Below are 20,009 nucleotides of genomic sequence, written 5' to 3' on the forward strand. Positions count from 1 at the left end.
AGTGCTGGGATTATAAGTATGAGCCACTGGGCATGGCCAAATATATATAATTTTAATCTGTCAATTTAAAAAAGTCAAATAACTTACACTTAACACTTAGGAAGGCTGAATTAATAAACTTTATTAATAATGATAAAGTCTCCCGGATCTTATGTATTCAATGCCTATTATTAATTTTAATGTTAGCCTTCAATAAAAGACACTTTCTAGCACTCGGACAATTTGGGTCATTTAGCTATGTCAACCTGAATGCACCTGCTGGTTGCTTAACAGGTAAACAAAGTGCCAAGGCCCAAACTTGCCGATTTCTTCCTCTTCTTCAATCATACTCGTAATATGCCCTTAAAGACCAGTCTCAAATCCATTTCCCCCAGAGGATTTTCCGGCCTAATCCCTCTACCCCACGTTTACTTCTGCACTTAGCATCGTCCACATTAAATTATCCTTCGTGTGTCTAAGGTGCTTCATAATAACTGTCTTGCTTCTTCCATCTAACCCCAGCAAGATAATAGGCTTGTTATGAGAGGAACTAAGGCTTCTTTTGGGCCGGGCACAGTGGCTCATGCCTGTAATCCCAGCACTTTGGGAGGCCGAGGTGGACAGATCACGAGGTCAGGAGTTCGAGACAAGTCTGACCAACATGGTGAAACCCCATCTCTCCAAAAAATGCAAAAATTAGTCGGGCGTGGTGGCGGGTGCCTGTAATCCCAGCTACTCAGGAGGCTGAGGCAGGAGAATCACTGAACCCAGGAGGTGGAGGTTGCAGTGAGCCAAAATCATGCCACTGCGCTCCAACTCAGGCGACAGAACTAGACTCCATCTCAAGAGGAAAAAAAAAAAAAAACAAAACTTTTTTATTCCCCAAGGCCTGGAACTAAGAGCTTAAAAAGTGCTTACCCAACGAACAAAATCAGGGTATTATCATATAGCCCTATTTCATAACTCCTCATCTTTTGTTTTCACATATAGTATATTCAAAGACATGGTAAGGCAGTGGAAAACCAATAGTTTTTCATCAAGTTAACTACTCTTGAAATGTTCAGGAGAAAAGACGTTTAAATTCCAACTCTTTGTCTTTGAAGGTCCCAGAAATTGGTTTCTAAAACAATCCTTAACATTAAAAATATTTTAGAAAACAGAAGTTGAAAAGGCTCGCAGTGTGTTAGCAATCCGAATGATAACAACAAATTGATTTTAGTAGCAGAAATTGAAATATGACACCTGGAGCAGCATTTAAATTTGGATCTGTATAAACATCTATATCTTGGTGTCTGAACAAAATCAACTTGAAGCTCATTTAAAAATATTCTGTCTGAAAAAAACCTGCACACAATCTGGTTAATGTACGTTTTTTGAACTGAGTGTATAATAAGAGGACAATTTGTCATTTTCATATACAAATAAAAACACTTCATCTTTTATTACCAAGGCCTGAAGAAACCACAACATTTTAAAAAAGAATAAATGCATAGTTTGTGCTTATTAAATAACTTAGAGTGTTAAGAGGTTGGACATATAATTCTAATATGCTATTTCCATACAGTCTTAAGTTCAAGTCATAAACCTTTCTCAACACTAAAGGAAGCGAAATCGTTTTTTAAAGTATTTGTTTAAAAGGTAGACAACTATTCTTCGTTTAAGTACAAGGCAAGAATTTTAGACTGGTTCAATTAGAAATGCTTTGTTTAGCAAATGCAATGACTATGGCTGGTAGTTACACTAGTAATCTAAAAATAAAACAAGCTATTTCTGGTTTCACTGAATAAATCATTACAATTTGCATCTCCAATAAAGGAGTCTAAAATTTAAAAATAAAGTACTCTTTTCCCCAAGAAAAGAATGTATGCTTCTGAAACAATGTATCTATAAATAAGATTAAATAATACACATTATCAACAAGAAATAAGCAGTAACCCTGCCACTATAAAAATGCAAGCCAAAAGCCAATTCACACTAGAATCTTAAATACCCACATACTGGGGACACTGCAGTTTATTGATCTACAGTCAGATCTCTTGGCCGGGTGTTGCAACAGAAATATAAAATAATGTTACTGCATTCCTTACTATCAAAGAGAATACAAAATTAGTTTAAAAAGTCCTTTCTGACAAAATAATGAATTCCTCCCATCCCCCTCCAACAAGGGAGCTTTTCTAAGGTGAGGGGGAACCTATGCCATACAGAAATAAAGAATGCAAAACGTATACCTCCGGCCTCTTTGATGCTGTACTGCTTGACAAGCTGTTTGCATGAAAATAATTCCCTTCAATTCAGGAAACTCAAGGATCTCAAGATAATCTTGAACAACTTTCCAGTCTGGGATCACGTAATGAGTCACATCACTAGACAAGAGTTTCCCATCTGGAACATAATTCAAAATGTAAGAGATTAGACAATGTTTTCAAACCTGGTTTATTTAAATGTCACGGTGCTCTGGCATACAAAATAACTTCCAGTCTTAACTCCACGGTGGGAGTTTTTAAAAGACCCAAAGCTCAGGTATATTGAGCACCCTCATTTTTTTGGAAGCTGTGATAAATACAAGCTCAACGTGGTTTATGGTGTTGCCAGAGGTGCCGGAGAGGATGACTGATTTAACAACGAACAAGCACATTTTCAGCATAACCTGAATATTTCAGTGTTACCTCATCATTGACAAACACATTCAAATGAAGCACCCCCACATTTATACCACTTGTGTATGATGCCCAGCAATTTCAAGTTGGCTCTGTGTCAAGCTTCTGCACGTGCTCAGCAGCCTCCAAGAGCCAGAAAGATTGAATGGAGAAAATGATCCGTGCAAGCAACGGGCAGAGGTGGGGTTTCCACCAGGCCCGTATCTGAGAGCCGGTTAGCCAAGCTCTAACTGAAATGTTCATCTTAATCACAATGTCTGGAGGATTCCAAACATTCGCTGACAAGGACCCCCATCCCATGCTCATCCTCCCATGGGGGAAGAGAGCCAGTAACGTGCATCGTTCTATCGGCCACCCTTGCAGCCTAGAAACCAAGGACAGGGGTCCAGGAGTCCCCAGTCCAACCTCCCCGTGACTTTCCTCTCCAGTGCGGGCCCAGATAGTTCACAAAGCTACGGTGAAGAGGCTCTCCACGGGCGGGAAAGTCTGGGGCACCAGTGCGGGTAGGTCAGGAAACCTGTGGCTGCAAAGCAGATGATGTCAGCTTCGCAGCGGCAGCAGCTGGCCTGCAGCTCCCGGGGGCTCCCGGCTCGGGACCTCCCCATTTCTCCGCCGCGCGAGGTTGCGGCGGGAGGAACGCTCGCGCTCGGCTTCCGCGCCCTTGGGCCCCTCTGAGGAGCCAAGCCACCCGGTCTCCGGGATGGGGTGCGGGTCTCTCGGGCCCTCCCAGTGGACAGAGCGGAGCAGTCGGGGAGTCCCGGGCGGGGCACCCCGGAAGCCGCGGACTTGGGCCGCTGGGTCTCGACCGGCAGAGGGCTGGGTGTGAGGCCGGCGGGCGGGCGCAGGCCGCGGGGCCTACGCCTCGGTGTCCCCGCCGCTGGCGCTCCGCCTCTGGGCCGCGCTCACCCCGTCACCGCAGCCCCCCGGTCCCGCCCGCTCCCGCCGACCCCGTCCCCGCCCCGGCCCTGACCGTGGCTGCAGGCGGCTGGCTGCGGGCAGAGCGGGCTGTGGCAGGGCACGCAGGGCCGCAGGTAGTGCTCGCGCACGATCCGCAGCGTGCGGCCCTGGAAGGTCCTCAGCAGCAGCACCTTCTCCTCCTTCTGCAGCATGGCGGCGTGTCTCCGGGAGGCCGCGGAGCGGCGGGAGCGGCCGGCGCGGCGGAGGCGAGGCCGCGGCTTCGGTCCCGCCCCTCGGCCCTGGGCGCCGCGGCTCCGGAACCGCCGTAACTGCCGCACCCGGGGGAGGCCCGGAGCCACACGCTCCAGGCTGGGGCCCGGCCCTCCCGGCCTCAGTTTTGTTCCCTTCCCTCAGTGGCCTGGACCAGGGCGGAGCGTTGGACATGACCCACCCCAGAGACGGAGGGAAGACTAGGATGATACCTGGATGGCAGGTGAAGAAGGGCTGGGCGCAGCTGTCCAAGATTAGGAGTTTTTGTCCCCCCAGGTCCATGTGGGAATGGAGCCGCCGTATTAATACTAATACCTGGTAATTAATGTTTTCTCTTCGTTGCTCTCGCTATCTCCAAACGAGGTGAAAGACTCACCAAATAAGCCGGCAACCCTGCCAGCCCAACATTTCTAAAAAGTTGTATTCATTTTAAATTACATGTACTTTTTAAAAAGTTTTTTTCTTTTTTTGTAGAGATAGGAGGGTGAGGGGGGCGGGTCTTGCTCTGTTGGCCAGGCTGGTCTCAAGCGATCCACCTGCTTCGGCCTCCCAAAGTGTTGGGATTATAGGTGTGAGCTGCTGCGCCTGGCCTTTCATGTTCTTTTTAAAATTTATTTGTTTTGGTATCCCTATTGAAGTTATCATGTACTTATATATTCAAACAATGCAGATAAAATGAAAACCAATCTCTTCCCTTGAAGCACTGTTCCACTCTAACTTTTATAGCTTTTGCAACCTCTGGCAAAGGATTTCTCCTTTAAACTGCCACTGTGACACAATCACAAACGTATACATGTTTGTATTAATAGCTTTTTTTTTTTTTTTTTTTTTGGACGGGGTCTTGCTCTGTCACTCAGGCTGGAGTGTAATGCATGATCACGGCTCGGCTCACTGCAGTCCCCGAACTCCTGGGCACAAGCGATCTTTACCACGCCTAGCTTTTTTTTTCTTTTCTTTTCTTCTTTTTTTTTTTTTTTTTGGTAGAGATGGGAGTGTCTCACTATGTTACCCAGGCTGGTCTCAAACTCCTGGGTTGAAGTGATCCTCCCACCTCAGCCTCCCAAAGTGCTGAGATTACAGGCGTGAGCCACTACGCCCAGCCTGTACCTCTTGATAAACAGATACACACGGTCTCTTCTGAGATCACACACCGTTGTTTGGATAGAATCCACTGTTCTTCCAGGCACTCAACTAAGACTTTTGAGCTGCACTAGCAGCTTTGTATACGTGTCCCATTTAATTTCCACAAGTCAAAGGAATGGGGAATTATCATTCCTATCTTATAAGCTATAAAGCAGGGTTAGGGAAGTTAAGTGGCCAAGGTTACCCAGTTATTAAGTGGTGGGATCAATATTCAAGCCAGAATCTGACTGAATTCAAAGCAGGCTCGTAAGTAATTACCGTGCTATTCACAGATGAGTAAAATACAGGTCCTGTGTTTAGGGACTTTATAGTCTGCTTGATGAGCTCTAGTTAAGGCAGCTCAACCAGCTGGCTGGAAACATCAGACTTCCTGTGATGCTGAAGCAGGCAGAACTGAGGATGCTTTGTTGGATGGCTCTTGTCACTCTAGGGGAATGCATTAAAGAGAGCCACCATCTCCCACCCATTGTACTTCCACGTCAAGTTATCCTGCAGTGTGAGCTGATGTGAATGAGATCTGAGGTGGAATTGCACGAATTACGAAAACAGCACAGAGCTGGCCTGTAAGGCAACCATCAGTGCAGGAGGCTGTCCCTAACTCAGGAGGTCAGTTCTAGAGAGCCCAGAGGACAGTCAAGTTGCCAGATTTGTCCCTACATAAGTATGTTCCAGGCAGCTGTCCACAGTTCCCTCCAGAGCTCCCCCATGTTCATTTTTCTTTTATTTCTGATTACACCAGGTTATGGGAGGGTGTTGATTAGATACTAATATGCCCATAAGATCGCTCTTTAGCACTTGGTAGCTTTAAACTTTCTTCAAATTGGGACAAATGATCTTTTAAGGAAGAGAGTATGTCTGAGGTTCTATTGAAAGTTGGCTTTATTAGTATTTTAAATAATTTGAGGTCCATTAAGCACTTCCTTTGCTTGCATTTTGGCAATAATGTATAAATTATGTTTTAAAAATCATGATTCCTTAATTCTTGGAACTAATGAGCTAAAATGGACAAGAGTGCCTTTTTGCTGGTTGGTTGGTTGGTTGGTTTGCCTCACAGGCCATCTGATGCCTCTTGCCTGAAAAAGGTGTCTATACCTATAAGAATAAGCTAGTTTATGCTGTGGTAATATACAACTTTAAAAATCTCAGTGACGTGGCCAGGTGCGGTGGCTCACGCCTGTAATCCCAGCACTTTGGGAGGCCTAGGAGGGTGGATCACCTGAGGTCAGGAGTATGAGACCAGGCTGACCAACATGGAGAAACCTCGTTCTACTAAAAATACAAAAATTAGCCGGGCGTGGTGGCGCATACCTGTAATCCCAGCCACTCGGGAGGCTGAGGCAGGAGAATCGCTTGAACCTGGGAGGTGGTGGTTGCAGTGAGCCAAAATTGTGACATTGCACTCCAGCCTGGGTAACAAGAGCAAAGGTCCATTTCAAAAAAATAAAAAATCTCAGTGACTTAAAATAACAAGATGTTGCCTGGGCACCAAGAGCCTATGCTGTGTGCCCTTTTCCAGAACTCAGGCTGATGGATCAGGCCCTCCCTGGAACCCGGACTGTGGTCATTGGCAAAGGAAAAAAAGTCCCCCAGAGAGTCTCATCCCAGCGATTAAAAGCTCAGTCCAGAAGTGACGCATTTCACTTCTGCCTGTTGACCACACAATAGGGGTGGGTGGGGCAGGAAGTGTGTGCTGCCTCATGGCCTGAAGGCAGAGCACTGAAGCCCTTTGGTGAACAGCATCGATGACTACCTAAATGACCTAGCTCAAATCTCTTATCCCTAAATGAGTCAGTCTGCTCTGCCAGCACCTTAACCTTTGTTGCTTGTGACTACTCTAGCTCAGCCCACTATCTGGTCTCCAATTGGGCATTCTACTGCTCACCTCTTTTCACATTTGATGTGTCTTTCCCAACCTCCATGCCCCCATAGGCCAAGGATACATCACCACATGATCTCTAATCTTTATCACGACTCTTCAGTGTAAGTATGTGATTTCTTGTGGCAGAGACTGGTTCTGGTTCTCTGTTTGCCAAATCCATGCCCCCCTTTTCTCTGGGCATACAGATTAACCACGTTTCCTAGCTTGCCTTGCAGATATACAGGTGTGGCCATGTGACTGAGTTCTAGTTGGAGGAATATAATGGCACCATTTCCAGGCCTGGCCCATAAAAACCTCCCATGCATGCTCCTTTTCTTGTTCTACCAGCTGGAAACCAATGCCCAGGGGATTTTGGAAGCCAACATTAGAGATGGCAGACCCCTCACCAACTTGGGTCCCTGAAGTACTGTTCACAGCAGAGTGCTGCTGCCTTTGACCTAGGAGCATCCGCAGTAGATTATCTTTTTTTTTTTTTTTTTTTTTTTTGAGACAGAGTCTCACTCTGTGGCCCAAGCTGGAGTGCAGTGGTGCAATCTTGGCTCACAGCAAGCTCTGCCTCCTGGGTTCAAGCAACTATCTTGCCTCAGCCTCCCGAGTTGCTGGGACTACAGGCGCATGCCACCATGCCCAGCTACTTTTTGTATTTTTAGTAGAGACGAAGTTTCGCCATGTTGGCCAGGCTGGTCTCAAACTCCTAACCTCAGGTGATCCTGCCTGCCTCGGCTTCCCAAAGTGTTGGGATTATAGGTGTGACCCACCGCGCCGAGCCTACAGTAGACTCTTGTAAAGGAGAAATAAACTTTTGTTACAGCAGCTATCATCACCCTAACTAATTATTCTCTTTGTAAAGGAGATTAAGGAACTTGTCCAAGAGTTGTGTAGGGCTATTTGTTCAAAAATCCCTCACTAGATATTAAATGTCCTCATGAAGCTGCTCAAGATTTCTTTTTTCTTTTTTGAGACAGAGTCTCACTTTGTCACTCAGGCTGGAGGACAGTGGTGTGATCTCCACTCACTGCAACCCTCGCCTCCTAGGTTCAAGCAATTCTCCTGCCTCAGCCTCTCGAATAGCTGGGATTACAGGCGCCTGCCACCACACCCGGCTAGAAGCTGCTCAAGATTTCTAGGGCAGTTCTAAATTGCATAGTTCTCTAGGAGGTGGGAGAGCATCAGTGGCCTGCATGTTCTGGTGTGCTCTGGGCTACAGGGCAACACCGGGAAGGATGCCTGGGGATTGCTTCTCCTTTCAGTTTTCCCTTTCCTTGTCGATCTAAGTGCAGATGGACAGCCTGACATCCAGACAAAAAGTGACAGCTTTCAGTGCCCTGTTGCTGACAGAAATTTGTGACTGTGGCTTGTGTTCTTTGGTGCGTGACTTCAATCTTCAGGCTGAGCACCAGTGTGCTTACGCTGCAGAGGAGTTTGTAGCATTGACGTGCCTTTTTGCAGATGTGCTCTTGGAGTGCAGCCATCAGCAACTACTGGATTGTAATCAAAAGGTCTCATCAAAAAATTAGCCTGGGGTGGGGTGGGACATCTTTGCAAAGGGCTAAAAGGACAGGGGGGTTAAATGCCTAGAAGAAATTCCAGCAAGTGAACTCCAAGGGCCAGGGTGAATTACTGAAGCAAACTTTGAAATATTCTGTATTTGTTTATTTATTTAAAATTACAATAGTACAACATACATGTTGTAACACATTCAAATAGTACCGAAGTAGGCCAAGTATAAACAGTGAAGCTCTATTTCCATCCAAAGTCTACTCCTCCCGAGTAATTCACCATTGTTGATAGCTGGAATGCATCCCGAGTTTAAACAGAACCCAAAGTTTGCAACACTTTGAAGAATTTGTCAATCTATGCACTATCAGCTAATTACAACTAAGGTTTCTCAAACTTTTACTAGGTGCCAGGCATTTCTCCAAACAGTTACTGTATTTCCTCATTTAATCCTCAACACAATGTCTTGCCACTTCTTCTACTGAAGCAGAGAAGGACTGAAGTGATTCCCCAGGCCACACACTCAATGTAAAGCAAAGCCAGGGTTTTTTGTTTGTTTGTTTTTTGTTTTGTTTTTAAGTTTTAAGTTTTTTTTTTGTCCAGACAGGGTCTTGCTATGTTGTCCCACCTGAGCTGAAACTCCTGGCCTCAGGCATCCTCCCACCTTGTCCTCCTAAAGTGCTGGGATTACAGGAAACCCACACTTTGAACCCAAGCAGTTGGGCTACAGAGTTCACACAATAATGACTCAGCCATATACCTTTTAGCTAGTAAACAAGGAGAGTTCTAGGATGGAGTACATTCTATGCGGTGGACCATGGATGAACCCAGTTACAGGGTTACAGAACTGGAAACAATGACATCCAATCATTGACTCTACTACTTCTCTCATTTCCCTGAGCCTTTGTGATTGCAGCTGTAAAGTATGGCTGGCAGGTCTTATGTTGCTGAGTATTGATATTAATGAATCAATGATGCTAAAGGGTCATGTAAATACTGTACCTAAAATTACCCCATAAATCTACAAAATCAGCTTACTTTTATTTGTACTTCATCTCAGTGAAAGAGTCATTGGAGGACAAATGGCTGTTGAGATTACTCTGCTACTTGTATTAGGGATAATTTAATTTCCTACACGTTAAAGGCTGTTAATCCTTGATTTTCACTTTCCCCAGCACATGCAATGACTCCCTTTTGGCTTTCTAAACACCCTGTGAATCCCCATAATCCACTTTGCAATGATTACTCTAAAATGTTCTACTTAACTCTTTCTAATTTTTTAAAGAGAAAATTACTTTGCGCTTACCAATTGTATACCTCAGCAAGATGTTTACTGTACTGATAATTTTGCCCTTTTACCACTAAGGGGCGCTGCTTCATTGATTTTTTTTTTTTTTTTTTCTTTTTTGAGTGCCTTTCCTAAAGTCTTCTCTGTGTCTTGGAAACTTGGCATTAAAATGCATCCAATTAATTGAGTCAGACAAACAAACAAACAAAATCTTAGAATTTTAACAATATCTTTATTCAAGGAGCTGAAAGGCTCTGATGCTCCAAAATTAATTAGAAACTAAGCTTCAATGATTAATACAGGAAAGAAAAAGAAAATTCTTTGTCTTGAAGCATATTAGGAGAAAATTCAGTGATGTGAATAGCAATGTATAATTCCAAAACAGAAACATTGCTATTATTTAGTTTGTTTGTATTAATTGATGAAATTAAGTTTTCATCCATGTTGCAGGATTTCTATCACAAGTCACGGAATATAGTTTTTCATTGGATAAATGCATTACGTAAAGTCTTTTGGCTTATTTTGCTATTTTGTTACTGTATATGTTTGAACTTGGGAAAGTGAATCCCGTTTTACATCTCATATTGATAAACTGAATTCTGAAACCTTGTAATTACAATAGGAAGGTTATGAAAAATGAAAAAGAGAATAAGGAGTATTTAGTAATGATCCTAAACTTCTAGGTTTTAGATAAATATGAATAAGGTATTAAAATGTAGTGCAGTGGTGTGATCTCGGTTCACTGCAACTTCCACCTCCTGCATTCAAGTGACTCTCATGCCTCAGCCTCTTGAGTGGCTGGGACTACAGGTGCATGCTACCACACCTGGCAAATTTTTGTATTTTTAGTAGAAATGGGGTTTTGCCATGTTGGTCAGGCTAGTCTTGAACTCCTGGCCTCAAGCAATTCATCAGCCTTGGCCTCCTAAAGTGTTGGGATTACACGCATGAGCCACACTGTACCTGGCCCAATTTAAATTTTATTATTTAATAAATAAAGGAAAAGACATTCTATTCTTTTGTACCTGGTTCTAAAGGAAGAAGAATGAGGTATAAAATTTAAAATTGCGTTTGTACTTAACTTTCTTTACATTTTAGGCCAGAGCAAATATGCTATATCTGATTGTACTAGATTTCCATTATTGCATGGCTACCACAAATTTAGCAGCTTAAAAACAATAATTTATTATCTCACAGTTTCTTTTCTTTTCTTTTCTTTTTTTTTTGACAGGGTCTGCCTCTGTTGCCCAGGCTGGAGTGACCTGGCACAATCTCAGCTCACCGCAGCCTCCGCCTCCTTGACTCAAGACATCTCCCACCTCAGCCTCCCAAGTACCTGGGACCACAGGCGCACACCAGCATGTCTGGCTAATGTTCGTATTTTTTTTTTTTTTTTCTGTAGAGATAGGGTTTTGTCATGTTGCTCAGGCTGAACTCCTGGGCTCAAGTGATCTGCCAGCCTCAGCCTTCTGAAGTGCTGAGATGATAAGCATGAGCCACCATGCCTGGCCTATTTCACAGTTTCTGTAGTTCAGAAGTCTGAGCATGGCCGAGTTAGATTCTCTGCTCAGGGTTTCACAAGGCCAAAATCAAGGTGTTGACTGGGCTGCAGTCACTTCTGGAGCTTGGGGTCTTCTTTCAAGTTCACGTGGTTGTTGGCAGAATTTAGTTCCTTGTGGTTGTAGGGCTGGGGCCGCACTTCTCTTGCTGGCTGTTAGCCAGCAGTGCTCTAAGCTCTTGGAGGCCCCTGCAGTTCTTTGCCATGCCCTCGCACACTTCCAGTCTCTTTCATCAGAGGAAGCCAGGCACTTTACAGCCTCCGTTATCAGATCAGGCCCGCTGAGGATAATCTCCTATGTTAAGGTCAGCTGATTTGGGACTTTTTTTAAAAATCTAAAAAATTTCAATTTCATCTACAAAATCTCTTTGGAGTGGCATCTAGATTAGCACTGACTGAATAACTAGGAAAAATGTGTACGCCACAGTTCAAGAATCTTTGGGAGCCATCTCAGAATTCTGCCTACCATGATTCATAATAATCGTTTGAACTCAATAAATTATATTTAAAACTATGGTATTTGTTAAGTATTTGAGAGCAGCATAAATAATGTTATTAAAAAAGGAATGGAGGCTGGGTGTGGTGGCTCATGCCTATAATCCCATTTTGAGAGGCCAAGGTGGGTGGTTCACTTGAGGCCAGGAGTTCAAAAGTAGCCTGGCCAACATGGCGAAACCCCATCTCTCTAAAAATACAAAAATTAGCTGGGTGTGGTGGTGCACACCTATAATTCCAGCTACTCAGGAGGCTGAACCATGAGAATCACTTGAATCCAGGAAGCGGAGGTTGCAGTGAGCTGTGATCATGCCACTGTACTCCAGCCTGGGTGACGGAGTGAGACTGTCTCAAAAAAGGAAAATTAAAAAGAAATAGGAGAACCAGGCTGGTAATCCAGAGGCTAGACAAAAGTAAATACACGATGGCTAATGCCGCCTTGGTTAGTTCAAGCTGAGGGGCAGAGAACTCTGCCAATGTATATTAGCCCACAGGCTGTTCATCTTCAGTAGCACTGATTTACACCGGGCCCAGAATTCACTCAGAAATCCTTGCACAGTGTCCAGCCGCTTTTGTTATCACAAGATCAACTGAGGAGAGGGCAGTGAACTGAAGGCATTTTCATCCCCTTCCAGTTCTACAAACAAGACCCACTTGGAGAGGGCAGTGAGGTTAGGAGGTCTCGTGGGTGAGAACGGTCTTCTTTGTTCCACCCCTTTTTCTACCTGCAAGGAATGAGATTGTATCCTCCAGCTTACGATCCTCTCTTAAAGACTCTTCGTACCAGGTGATGGGAAGCCTGGCGTTTTGTAAAGATTTGAATTTTAAATAAAATGTCATCATCATCAGAGGCCTCCTTCATTGTGCGTCTGGCTGCTGTGATCAAGCACAGGAGGGTGGGAGGCTATGGGTATTTACCACATCTTCCATGTGGAATTGTGACAGGGTCAGAGCCGCGATTCAGGAACCTCCTCTGATTGCAGTGTTTGGGTGGGGGAAGCAGAGGGCTTTCCTTTTCACTTTTTTTTCCCTATTAAATCTGACATTTTAAGAGCTATCATTAAAAAATATTCTTCCTCCCTGAAGAGAAGGGGCTTAGATCTTAGATATCTTTCACTGAAACCATAAGGCTCTTGTCATGTTTACCATTTAAGCCTTCAGGGCCTTATCTTTTCTGACTTGGAGAATGGAAGGCATTTTGATCCCCTTCCAGTTCTACAAACAATGTTCTTTAATCAGCTTGAGGCATCACTGTTGATCAGAGAACTGTACTTCCCCCTCCATGAAGCTAACTGCACCTGCCAATCTGAGCAAGAGAGAAGGGGTGTTCTTTGAGCACACAGAGCATTGTTATTTCAAATATACATGAAACCATAGACAACAACCTGAAGCCCATGGTTTTTTAATAGACGCGGAGCGTAGTGGCATTTACTAGACATGAAAGCAATGCCATGAACCTGCATATTCACCAAACGCATTTATTGATTTATGGCTAGTGTGATATTTGTGATACTGAAAATGTGGTGTTTCATTTCCTTTGTCACTAAGTTCATCATCTTAATGAAAATGTAAAAAGGAAAAATGACTAAATAGGAAGTAAAATTGTATTGTTAGTAATATTGTTGATACCAGGTGTGGTGGCTCACACCTGTAATCCCAGCACTCTGGGAAGCCAAGGTGGGTGGATTACTTGAGCCTAGGAGTTCCAGACCAGCCTGAGTAACATGGTGAAACCCTGTCTCAGGCTGGGCATGGTGGCTCACTCCTGTTATCCCATACTTTGGGAGGCCAAGGCAGGTGGATCACCTGAGGTCAGGAGTTTGCAACCAGCCTGGCCAACGTGGGGAAACCCCCATCTCTACTAAAAAAATACAAAAATTAGCCGGGCATGGTGTTGGGCACCTGTAATTCCAACTACTTGGGAGGCTGAGGCAGGAGAATCACTTGAACCTGGGAGACAGAGGTTGCAGTGAATTGAAACTGCACCATTGCACTCCAGCCTGGGCAACAAGAGTGAAACTCCATCTCAAAAAAAGAAAAAAAGAAAGAAACTCTGTCTCTACAAAATACAAAAAAGTTAGCTGGGCATGGTCATGCATGCTTGTAGTCTCAGCTACTCGGGAGGCTGAGATGGGAGGATTGCTTGATCCTGGGGAGGCCAAGGCTGCAGTGAGCATTGACTGCACCGCTGTACTCTAGCCTGGGTGACAGAGTGAGACCCTGTCTCAAAAGCAAACAAACAAAACCAAAACAAAAAGCAAAGTAATATTGTTGATTAATACTGAGCAGGCTTTAATAAACCACACTTTTCTCTGTCAAAATACTTGTATTAAGCTTTCTTTAGTTTTATATATATATACGTATATATATATTCTATATATAAAAATACAGATGATGTCAGTTATATATGCTCAGTTGTGATTGGTTGGGTTATACTGCAGTAGCAAACAGCCCTCATTCTCTGTGGTTTTAAACAACAAAGGTTTATTCCTCACTCACACAATATGTCCCTCTGCTCTGTCGAGCTCACGAGGAGACCTAGGCTGATGGTGAGCACCCTCTCAGTGCTTCTGCAATTGCTTGGCAGGGGAAAAAGAATGAGGCAAACTGAGCACAAGCTTGCCATAGGAAATGACACAAGTGACCTGCTCACAGAACTAGCCAAAGCAAGTCACTTGGGCACACCCAATTCCAATGGCAGCAGGTGGAGAGCCAGAATTCCGTGGTGAACACATAGATACGTATTATAATGTGTAGATTGAAAAGGGGAGAAATAGCTTGAACTGTAGTCAAGCAAGTCAACTTTGATTTATTATTGTAATATTGTCACATTCATAAGTTTAGAATTAACGAAAACAATGACATAGGCAATGTTCATAGAATATATTGCAGTTAATGAGGAGGATAAGGCAGATCTTTATGTTCAGACATGCAAATATCCCCAAGAAATACTGAATTTCAAAAAGAGCGAGTTTCAGAATACTATGATCTCATTTATTTAAAAAGCATATAAAATATATAAAAACGTTTGTGTGTGTGTGTGTGTGTGTGTGTGTGTAAAGTCCGTAGTAAAAGGCCTAGAAACAGTTACTATTCATGATGGAATAGAGTGGGATTTGTGTAGCATGTAGGGGACTTTCTCCCATTTTACTTGGTGTGATCCTGCATTGTTTGAATTAATTGCATTCTACACTTATCATGTATTACTTGTCATATTGGTTTCCTGGGCTGCTGTAACAAATTACCACAACTTGGGAAGGCGGGAATTTAATGCTTTGACAATTCTGGGGGCCGGAAGTCCAACATTTGGCAGGATTGTGCCCCTCCACAGGCTCTGAAAGAGAACCTGCTCCTTGCCTCTCCCAGCTGCAGGGCTGTTAGCACTCCTAGACTTGTGGCCACATCGCTCAAACCTCTACCTCCCTAGTAACATTGCTTCTTCCTCTTCTGTGTGTCTGTGTGTCTCTTTTCTAAAGGCCCTCAGCCACCTGGAGAATCCAGTGACCTTCTCATCTCAACATCCCCACCTTTATTGTATCGCAAAGACCTTTCTCCAAATAAAGTCGCATTCACAGATTCCAGAGATTAGGATGTGGACACAAGTATTTGAAGTAGGGGCATCATTCAACCCACAATACTTGTATAATATGAGAAAAATTTTAAAAGGAAAGATTGAAAACATAAATCATCAACAGTGATTGCTTTTACAGCTGGGTGCAGTGGCTCACGCCTGTAATCCTGGCACTTTGGGAGGCCGAGGTGGGTGGATTCCCTGAGCTCAGGAGTTCGAGACCACCCTGGGTCACATGGTGAAACCCCGTCTCCATTAAAATACAAAAAATTAGCCGGGGGTAGTGGTGCACACCTGTAGTCCCAGCTACTCGGGAGGCTGAGGCAGGAGAATCGCTTGAGCCCGGGAGGTAGAGGTAGCAGTGAGCTGAGATTGCACCACTGCGCTCCAGCCTGGCAACAAAGCAAGACTCTGTCTCTAAAAACAACAATAACAACAGTAACAAAAACCAGTGATTACATTTAGGAGAGAAAATTTTCCAAATTTGCTGTTAGTGAACCTATGTGACATTTATAATCAGAAGAAAACAGAGACAAAAACAGTGGAGCAATAATAAATCCCCATGACCACCACAAAAGCAGAACATAGGCAGGTCCTAATTTGCACACACCCTGTGAACCAGCGACCTTGACACATCAGGAAGAAGTGGAGAGGTCACGTCCTCGAACTCAGTGAGGGGGCCTTGGGTTTTTAGAACCACAGAGGCATTAGCCTTCTCTCACACAAGGTAGTGCCTTACCTTGGAGATAGTGCCCAGCAAGAGCCAGAAAAGGGGAAAATGCTTTCTGGTGTTGATTTGTAGAAATTAAAATGCGTTTTCTCCACAGAAGCAACATTATTGAGCAGAGGTTGCAAGCCTGGGCCAATTTCAGCTTACTGATAGATCTTGTTTCACTTGAAAATTTTTTCAAATTAGTTGCCAACTATTTCACATAAAAATTTGGTTTTTGGCCTCTTGCAGTGTGCTGCATTGGGTCCGCATTCTCCCAGGGCAGCCATCTGATGCTGGAGCCTGGGGTGGCTGGTGGCCCCTTTTAGATGCAATGTCCATCATACCCTGTGTTTCTGGTCTGACTCTCCTTGCTTACGTATTGTCCATCTGACCACTTCGGGCATTCACATTAGGAAACCCCTCCTGAACAGAATAAAAATCACTTTGTGGTATTATAATGCAAGGGTTAAATGAGTTTGTGCAGGTTGGCTGGAAAACCCGGGCACTCTTGCTTTCAGGGAAAAACACTTCTAAGTTCCAAATAGCCAACCCATGAACTTGAAGCCTGCAACCTGTTCATCAATTGGTGACTCCTCTATAGTGATGTTTTATAGTCTGCCTAAACAAGTAATGGAAAATGCACATCCGTGTATGCACTCAGATATCAGAAATTCAATTCCACGGGCTATTTGGGAATGAAGTTTCAAACTTGTGCCATGGATGATTATGTTGCCTCGGCCTGTGTCTGTGCACAGTGGGGCGTGTGTGTACCCGGGGGGAGTGGGGTAAGGCTGTGCTTTTGCAATATGAGGGCAGGGCCTGTCTGTCTTCCTAACCCCAGCTGTGGAGATTAATGAGTCATGAGCCCAAATTAGCCTCCACCTTACCGGGTTAAAACCTGAGACCTTTCATGAAATCTCCTTGCTGGCAGCTACCTTGACTTGTAGCAGGCCTTTCTGGAAGAGCTCTTGAATTTTTCAATGGAGCTGAGCTGTAAAAGTCAGAGGAGGTGGGATGCTTGCCCTGGATCGTGGGGAGTGTTGCCTGAATGGGGGCTAAAGCCTTTCGGAAGTCAGTGAAGAGTGTTCGTAAGGTTCCCCTCTCCTAAATTAATAAATATTTAGTGAGCACTTACTCTGTTCAGGGTACTAGGCTAAGGCACATACAAAATTAAAACCTGGATGGTGCCTGCAGACCAAAAAAATGTCAACCTGATGGGGATGTGGGGAAAGAGACAAAATGTTAAGTAATAGCACAATGTTATATAAAACAGATGAGATGTCACAGGTAGTGAGTGACGAATTGCCAGAAGGATGGTAGAGACTGTAAGTGTATTGTGCATTCAGGGAAGAGAAGTATTTCAGGCAGGCTGAGGCCAAGCAGTGGAGATGGTGACTAAACCATGTCTAGGCAGAGCAGAAATTATAACAGCAGCAGATATGTGGCAGTGGGAAAATGGAAGGTGGCTTTGGCTGTGACAGAGGATTAGGTAAGAAAGTTTAAGGCAGGAGGACTGGGGAGAGTCTCAAATGACAGGATTTGTCCCATAGGCACTGGGGAATGCTGGAAAGTTTTTGAGCAGAGGAATGGTATGATCCAAGCAGTGTATTAGAAGATCAATCTGGAGGTGATGCCAGGGTGATCTGGAAGGATGAAGGAAATGAGAGAAGAAGGGGAAGCTTCTGCAGAGGAGAAATGACTTAAGCTTGAGTAGGCCAGAAGGGCTTGAAAAGAAAGGATGGAGGGGAGAGAAGTCCTAAGGACTTGGTGGAAGAAAGATTACAATGAGTGGAGGGGGAGCAGCAGCAACAGCATATAGTGCAAGGGTGACTAGGTTTGGAGCCAGAAACTAGGACAGTGGTGGTGCCACTAGCTTAAGGAGCCAAGTGTGGAGAGACATCCTCTGGGAGAGAGCAAGAAGAGAAGACTGTTTTGGGTCCCGCTTAGAAGGCCCTGATGGGGCATCCAGATGATCCAGATGATCCAGATGATCCAGTGGCACCATCTTGGTCACTGCAGCCTCAACTTCCCAGGCTCAGACGATACTCCTGCCTCAGCCTCCAGAGTAGCTGGGACTGCAGGCGCGCACCACCATGCCCAGCTAAATTTTGTATTTTTTCGAGAGATAGCAGTGATCCAGCTCCATTCCCACTTTCTCAACTGCTGGCTGGTGGTTTCCACCTGCACGTGCTCATCTCTTTATTCGTGCCCTAAGGACTCAACACCAGTGCCTGATAGGATCTACTGAGGATGCTGAAACTTACTTGGTAGATCTTCAATTCCCCTACGCCTTCTCCAGCTGGTGGTCAGTAGTCTCAGGTCCAGCATACCACCCACCAAGCATCCTTGCCTGGTTGAGTAGGTGTCTTGTACCTGGACAATTCAAAAGGGAATGCGGAGTTTGCTCTAGCCTGTATCTTCTCCTTTGGGAAGACCCATATCTGGGATTCTGCCAGCTCTTCTGACTATGCCTCCTGTGTTCACCACTCCCCACTGTCAGGAAGTCCTTCCTTTTGCTTACTTTACATTACTCACATTGACATTTGACCTCCACATGGAATTCCAATGTGCCCCCCTTTTGTGACTAGGGCTAGGCCCCCTTGACGTCTATGAGCTCATGTGTACATGGGGTAACTCTGAGAAAGCCAGCATTATTATGCTTCTGCTGAATACTCATTTATTATTGCAGTGCCTTCACCAGAACAGAGGAAAGCAAAGAAATTTGCACCCTGACCATCTGGGATTGTTGCTAAACGCAAAGACAAAATCATGAAGTGAAGCCCGTGCTTAGGTACAATTGAGGCTGTGTAGTTTAGCAGGATTCCCAGTAAGCCAGTCCTTATTGCCTTTTATTCTTCCTATTCCTTTGTCCTCTTCAATTTCTCCCCATTGAGCATCAAGTCCCTTTTCTCTGCCCTTTGTGCTCTGTCCACTTCGATCCACGTCTTCCTTCTTTGCCCCACAACCAGTCTGCATTGATATTCATGCCAAAACAATGACCCAGTCCGTTCTGTGGTAGCAATCTGAGACTGGTGACTGGTGCAACTGCTGGAATATATAAACATGACTCTTTTTCAGGTAGCATCTGGGATGCCAGTCTTAGCAGCCTCATTTAAAAAACTATTTATATTCGCAAAAGTCTATAATAGCATTTTTATTGTGTACGCCTGTGATTTGGGTGCATTTTTTTCTCCAAGCCAGTTTCTTCTTATTGTTCAACACTGACTACAGCCTTAAATGATAATGAAAACAGAAGCATTCTTTCTAAAAGGAATGACTGCTTTCCCCGTCCTTTAGTATATATGTGCTCCCTGCCTGAAGCAGACGGTTTAGTGTTTAAACGGCCGCTCCCGACTGCCTCCGAAACCAAGTTCAGATCCTTGCGGCATTGACTCAGTCTTTTGTTCTTCTACAGAGAATAAATTGAATACTAGGCTATTTTGTGTGTGGGTGTCTTTCAGATGAGACCTTAAAACCCAAAAGCTCTCTGTGGCTACTGGAGATGCTGAAGTTCTTGTCCTGCTGTCCTTGCCCTGGGTTCCAGAACCTGGCCTGGTCACACATGTCACGTACTCACTTTACATTTTTTTATGTTTTGTTTTGAGACAGCTGGAATGCAGTGGTGCTATCTTGGTCACTGTAGCCTTGACCTCCCAGGCTCAAATGGTACTTCTTAGCCTCCAGAGTAGCTGGGACTACAGGCGTGCACCACCATGTCCGGCTAAATTTTGTGTTTTTTATTTTTCTTTCTTTCTTTCCTTTTTTTTGCGACAAAGTCTACCTCTGTCACCTAGGCTGGAGTGCAGTGGCACGATCTCGGCTCACTGCAACCTCCACCTCCTGGGTTCAAGAGATTCTCCTGCCTTAGCCTCCTGCGTAGCTGGGATTACAGGCATCCACCACCATGCCCAGCTGATTTTTGTATTTTTAGTAGAGATGGGGTTTCACTGTGTTGGCCAGGCTGGTCTCAAACTCCTGACCTTGTGATCCGCCTGCCTCAGCCTCCAAAAGTGCTGGGATTACAAGCGTGAGCCACCGCGCCCGGCTAATTTTGTGTGTTTTC

General features: G+C 44.6%; 2 protein-coding genes and 1 long non-coding RNA gene across 31 annotated transcripts in view; 2 read left to right on the forward strand and 1 right to left on the reverse strand.

The window, feature by feature from the left end:
- Positions 1-4,091, reverse strand: part of DIS3L (DIS3 like exosome 3'-5' exoribonuclease) — a 41,602-nt gene extending 37,511 nt beyond the window's left edge. For 2 of the 5 annotated variants that reach the window (XM_017960717.2, XM_003901087.3), the window contains exons 1-2: positions 3,607-3,798; positions 2,208-2,361 (exon numbers count right to left, since the gene is read on the reverse strand). In XM_017960717.2, coding sequence (XP_017816206.1) covers positions 2,208-2,361; positions 3,607-3,745 — 293 coding nt within the window. In that variant the 5' untranslated portion in view covers positions 3,746-3,798. Of the gene's footprint in view, positions 1-2,207; positions 2,362-3,153; positions 3,282-3,606; positions 3,799-4,015 lie in introns of those variants that run through there. The other 3 variants (XM_009210434.3, XM_017960719.2, XM_017960718.1) reach the window with 3 other exon arrangements.
- Positions 3,960-20,009, forward strand: part of MEGF11 (multiple EGF like domains 11) — a 422,037-nt gene continuing 405,987 nt past the window's right edge. For all 25 annotated transcript variants that reach the window (XR_002523606.2, XR_002523609.2, XR_002523602.2 and 22 more), the window contains exon 1: positions 3,960-4,026. Coding sequence is in view for 16 of the 25 variants with exons in the window: in XM_021941755.2 (XP_021797447.1) it covers positions 4,020-4,026 (7 nt within the window). In the remaining 9 variants the exon portion in view is untranslated. The remainder of the gene's footprint in view (positions 4,027-20,009) is intronic.
- Positions 10,946-12,508, forward strand: LOC116275960. The gene is made up of 2 exons (XR_004185421.1): positions 10,946-10,983; positions 12,299-12,508. It is a non-coding gene; the product is annotated as an uncharacterized LOC116275960 (long non-coding RNA).

Source organism: Papio anubis, chromosome 7, assembly GCF_008728515.1.
Source record: "Papio anubis isolate 15944 chromosome 7, Panubis1.0, whole genome shotgun sequence".
Taxonomy (NCBI): domain Eukaryota; kingdom Metazoa; phylum Chordata; class Mammalia; order Primates; family Cercopithecidae; genus Papio; species Papio anubis.